The sequence below is a fragment of the Mus caroli genome, chromosome 10 (genome assembly GCF_900094665.2).
Source record: "Mus caroli chromosome 10, CAROLI_EIJ_v1.1, whole genome shotgun sequence".
Classification (NCBI taxonomy): domain Eukaryota; kingdom Metazoa; phylum Chordata; class Mammalia; order Rodentia; family Muridae; genus Mus; species Mus caroli.
This window is the reverse complement of record NC_034579.1, coordinates 70365196-70370808: the sequence shown is the minus strand read 5'-3', so window position 1 is coordinate 70370808 and position 5613 is coordinate 70365196. Positions and strand designations below refer to the sequence as shown.

Genomic DNA, 5613 nt, shown 5'->3' with positions numbered 1-5613 from the left:
CTGTGTGCTGAGGGTGGTCCTCATGGCCCTCTGTGTGCTGAGGGTGGTCCTCATGGCCCTCTGTGTGCTGAGGGTGGTCCTCATGGCCCTCTGTGCTGCAGTGGTCATAGTGAAGCGGACCGAGCAAGGTCTGAGTGTCCAGTGCCATGATAGTGCCCTTCCAGGGGATCATTGTGGTGTGTTTAGGGCCCAGTGAGTTGGGAATGGTGCCTCTTAAGTATCCTACGGTAGAGCAGCGAATCAGATTTGCTCATTATTGAGGGTGGGTTGGTGTTAAAATGGAGCATTTAGTGGGAAAAAAACCAACAACAAAAAGAAAAATAGATTTATATTATAGGATAATGCAAATTCTGGTCAAGTGAAAATATATAGACACAAAGCAGTACACACATATGTAACACACACATACACACTCACTTATACACACACCCACACACCCACATACTTATATACATAGATATATACACATACATGCATACACATACATACACACATATGCACACACATGTGCACATATACACACATACCCACATACACCCACATACTCACATACACACATGGCAGGAGATGTTCTATTATGGACACACTAAACGCTACAGAAAGCTGCTTGTGAGGGCTAGGGCAGAACCCCGTGAGGATGGTGAGATGGGGAAGGATAGCCTGCCTGCCTCCATGGTCTGTTACCCAGCAGGTTCTAGACAAAAGGGCAGGCTAGCAGGAAGGGCTCTGTGATAGCCCAGCTCACACTATGGCAGCTGCTTGTCTCTCCCACAGACCTTCCCCTGGCTATGGAGTCATGTGCACCCAGGATGTTTATGAGGCTTAATCTAAGTGTCAGACACTCCAAAGGACCTGATTTTGGCTTCTTCTAAAGGAACTGCTTAGCTGTACACTCAACAGCAGTATTTTCTGATACTCTCCAGCCTAATACTTTTTCGTTTGGCAGAAAGTACAGGAAGAAGGAGGAGGACTTAGAAAACACCAAAAATGCAAAAAAGGAAAAAACTGGTGGTAGTGAGAACAGTATTAATACACATTTGTACTGAAGACAACTAATAAAACCTGCTGCAGTGCACGCTTGTGGCGTAAGATCTTCATGGAAACCTTGAAGATCCGCTCCCAGCGCTCCCAGTTCTGTGCAGGGACGTGGAGACCAGGACCAAGTAGAAAATGTGAAGGCATTTCCTACGTCATTGACAAGTGGACTTGGCTTGTGTTTAGCTTCTATATATGATAATATATGTACAGACGGAGGAGACAGCAGGCCTTTTCCTGAGACCTCATCTAGGGCACTGTGGTTGTGAGGGCTGGGCCTCTGGGCCCCTTTTACTGCTGTTTCTGATACTTCAACCTGCACACTATCATTTAAGGGTCTTATAAATAACAGATGTGGAATCTGCTGATCTGAGGGGTGGTCTCAGAGCCTTTTGTAAGATTCAATAAGAGTTCGTGTGCATCTGTCTATATGAGTGTGTACTACAAGTGTGTGCTCGTGGAGGCCAGAAGATGGTATTGGATTCCCTGGAGCAGGACTTGTAATCAGGCCTGAGCATGTCACGTGGTTTCTGGGGACCAAACTCAGGTCCTCTGGAAGAGCGGGCCAAACTCATTGACTGCTGAGCCGGCTCTCCAGCCTCGGTGTCTACATTTTGACAAGTTTCTAGGAGACGTTGGTCACTTTTTTTTTTTTTAAATAAAAGTATTACTTACGTACAGTAAGATTCTGTTTCCCAGTGTGGAGTTCTGTAATCTCCTGACAGGTGAATACAGTTGTGTAATTCCTGCTAGGTTTGAGTCATGCAAGTCTTACACCATCCCAGACTCCTTGTCCCCTCTGACTGTCCCCTCCCTAGCTGCTGGCAACCAGTGCCTGTTTTGTGGTTTTGCCTCCTCTAGAGTGTCATTATAATGTATATATAGTATATATACATGTATATATAGTATACATGTATATATTATATGTATATAGTATATATATAATATATATATACTATAATGTATATATAGTATACAGCCTTTGAGCCAGGCTTCCTTCAGTCAGTGGCTTGTACGTGAGATTCTTCCATCCTGGGTTCATCCCAGCTTACTTACCTAGTAACTCCTTTGGGAGGCATCCATGTGTAGTTTTTAGATTATAAATTTTAAAAAACTTGAGTGTGCTAGGGAGTGGGGCAAGGTGGCATGTGTGGCGGTCTGGGGTCAGTCCTAGGTCTCAGTCCTGGAGTGTGACCTTTGAGACAGGGCGTCTTCTTGCTTGCTGCTGCATACTCTAGACTAGCCTGCGAGCTCCAGGGGCTATCCTGTCTCCGATTCCTCACAGGAGCACTAGGATTAGAGGTGTGCACTACATTCCGCTTTGTGTAGGTTCTGGGGACCCAAATTCAGGTTCTCGGCATCGCCCACAAAACCTTTTACTCCCTGAGCCAGTTTTCCACCCCAGGATTCTCATTTCTTTTTTTCATTAAAAAAATTGAAACTGGTAGAGAGGTAGTTTAATTGTTTTACAAGCAGGATCTCGGGATCACTGAGTTGGATCCTGAGATCCTACATCAAAAAGACACGTGTGATGGGACATGCTTAAAATCCAGTGCTGGGAAGGCAGAGAAGAAAATATTCCCTGGGACTCCTGGGGCTTTCTGGCCAGTCAGTCTCCTAGCCTTGGTTAGCTCCAGGCTGAGAGACAGACCCCTCTCATAAAACAAGGTGAATGGTTACAGGCCCCCAAGATTGACCTTTGACCTCCACACTTGCATGTATGCATGTTCTCTCTCTCTCTCTCTCTCTCTCTCTCTCTCTCTCTCTCTCTCTCTCCCTCTCTCCCTCTCTCTCTCTCTCTCACACACACACACATACACACACATGTGCATACATACACACAGATGTTTTCGGAATGTAACAAGTGATAAAATTCTCTTTTCCCACTGTTGTTGTAGGTGACATCACTCAGAAAGGATATGAGAAGAAGAGGGCAAAGCTGCTGGCTCGGTACATCCCCCTCATTCAAGGTATGGGCAGCGTGGTCTTCTGCTGTTGTCATAACAAACACTGTCTTGTAGAACTTGATACTGGGGTATGGGTGTGGCTTAGTGGTAGAACCCTTGCTAGCACTGGATAGGTCTTGGGTCCAGTTCCCAACACTGCAAGCAGAGAACTGATTATAATAAGATAATAAGGAAGAACTGATTTGGGATTTTTAAAATTGGTAAACATTTCATATTTTATTAAGGGCTGAATAGTATGTCTGTTTTTAGATAACAAAATCCAAAGGCATAGATTATAATTTACAGCTTTGGCTTGATACGGGTCTCACTCCCAAATAGCACTTACTCTATTTCTGTGGTCACAGAGTGGCCTCATACATTTCCTTAGTAGGTAAGGACACACTATAAATTTTTGGATTCTTTACACATTAATTTGTAGATTTGGCACATTCATTATTTTGGATATTTTTAATAGAACTTTATGACCTAATTCTAAAATGTATGTCATCAGTACAAAAGGTCAAGAGATCTAAAGCATGATGGGAGGAGTTGTCTGGCTAGTTATTAAGAATTATTATGTAAATGATTTAATTAATCAATTAAAATGAAGAAATCTAAAAAGAGAGAGTTTTCTCAGGCTATCATCCCTGAGAATAGGTTACTTTGCAAGGACAGGTGGCTAGTGAGACAGAAAGGCCGGCCCAGATGCACACACACACACACATACACACACACACCCATATGGCCTTGGTTTAGGAGAGATAGCATGTGGTTAGTGTGTTGGCATAGATCCCAGTACCTATGTAAAATATATAAAATAAGGCACCAAAGTTAGCTTCAGGTGAGTTAGGCCCAAGGGCCAGAGGCAGAGACTGTGGAGCCTTGGGAAGATCTTAGGGGGAGTGTCGCCATCTCTAGATAGAAAGGTTTCTTCAGTTGCTGGAGATGCAGCTGGTACCACAGCCGACATACGAGAAAAGATGTACAAGTTGGGATACATTCAACTTAATAGCTTCTCTTTGTAAAATCAAAAGGTACCTCAAAGAGATCGAGAAGCTGTAGGCTGTGGGGCAGATGGTGACAATACAAGTGATGTAAGAAATGGCCCCAGAGTGTATAGACAGCACTTCCTGGTGGCTCTTTCTGCAGCTGCAGACGGGCATCTGAGGGAGCTAGCATGGGAACAACTGAGCACTAGGAGGCTAGCCTGTCCAAGAGTCCAGATTTCTTCATGTGCTGAGAAGATTGTGTGAAGTCTTTTCTTTTCTTTTTTTTTTTTTTTTTTTTTTTTGAGTCAGGGTTTCTCTGTGTAGCTCTGGCCGTCCTGGAGCTCACTCTGTAGACCAGGCTGGCCTCGAACCCAGAAATCCACCTGCCTCTGCCTTCCAAGTGCTGGGATTAAAGGTGTATATCACCACTGCCCGGTAAGGCGAAGTCTTAAATAGGTGTCTCTCCTATGTTTATAGGAGAAAATAGTCAGCGATGATGATGATGATGATGATAACACTTAACTTCTCAGATAGTCAGAGAATTGCAGATTAAAACCTGAGATCCCTGTTAGAGTCAGTGTAGATGTATCTCTGTCACCTGATGCCACAAGAATGTCCATCATGACCCTAAACTACCAAGACCTCCAACCAGCCTTGCTCAGAAGAACCCAGACATAGATCGCCCGAGCATCTGGACCCTCACTGAGATGACGGCTTTGAAGACACCACAAAGTGGTGTGACCAGCATGAGCTCTGAAAACAGACACTGGGGACGCAGAGGCAGGAGGATCTCTCAGTTCCAGGACAGTCTCGTCGACATAATGAGTTATAGCCAAGGCTATACAGTGAGACCCTGTCTGCAATAGTAGTAGTGATAATAATAAATCAAGTAATCAAATGATAAAAAATACAGCAGAGACCCTTATGAAGGAATAAAGAAAGGAAAGGAAAGGAGTTTCTAGAATGGAACACAGCATTCCCGGTGGAAGTGGAATCAGACAGGGTAGGGCACACATCATCTTCAGCCACCCGAGAGTGTTGTTTCTTTTTCTTTCTTTAAACTTTAATGAGTGTGTGTGTGTGTGTGTGTGTGTTTGTGTGTGTGTGTGTATTTGTGTGCGCGCATGTACACAAGAGGAAAGCTCTTGGAGTTGCCTGTCCTTCTATCTCCCTGAGGCAGAGTCTCTCTGGTCTCTGCTGTGCTGTGCACTCCAGGGCAGCCAGCCTGGGAGCTTCTGGAGATTTTCCTGGTTTTGCTTCCTGTCTCTCCAGCGGAATGCAGGGGTTCCAGATGTGTGCAGGGGTTCCAGATGTGTGCCACTACATCTGCCTGTTTAGATGGGTGCTGAGGGTCAAATTCAACTTGTTGGGGTAGTAGAGTAAGCACCTCTACTTGCTGATCCATCTTGTTAGCCCAGGCTTTAATAATAATAATAATAATGATAATAATAATAATAATAATAAGGTGGTATAGTAAGCACCTTTTCTTATTGATTCATCTTGTTAGCCTATGCTTTAATAATAATGACAACAATATTTTGTAAATAATTCATAATAATTAATGCTGCTGCTTCTTTAAAATCTTTCTTTCTTTCTTCCTTCCTTTCTTTCTTTCTTTCTTTCTTTCTTTCTTTCTTTCTTTC

The 5613-nt window shown here is 43.8% G+C and overlaps 1 protein-coding gene across 3 annotated transcripts in view; it reads left to right on the top strand.

Annotated features, from left to right (window-relative positions):
• Dip2a (disco interacting protein 2 homolog A) overlaps positions 1–5613 on the top strand; it is a 79173-nt gene that overhangs the window by 14183 nt on the left and 59377 nt on the right. For all 3 annotated transcript variants that reach the window (XM_029482677.1, XM_029482676.1, XM_021174591.2), the window contains exon 2: positions 2934–3005. In XM_029482677.1, the coding sequence (XP_029338537.1) occupies positions 2934–3005 (72 nt within the window). The remainder of the gene's footprint in view (positions 1–2933; positions 3006–5613) is intronic.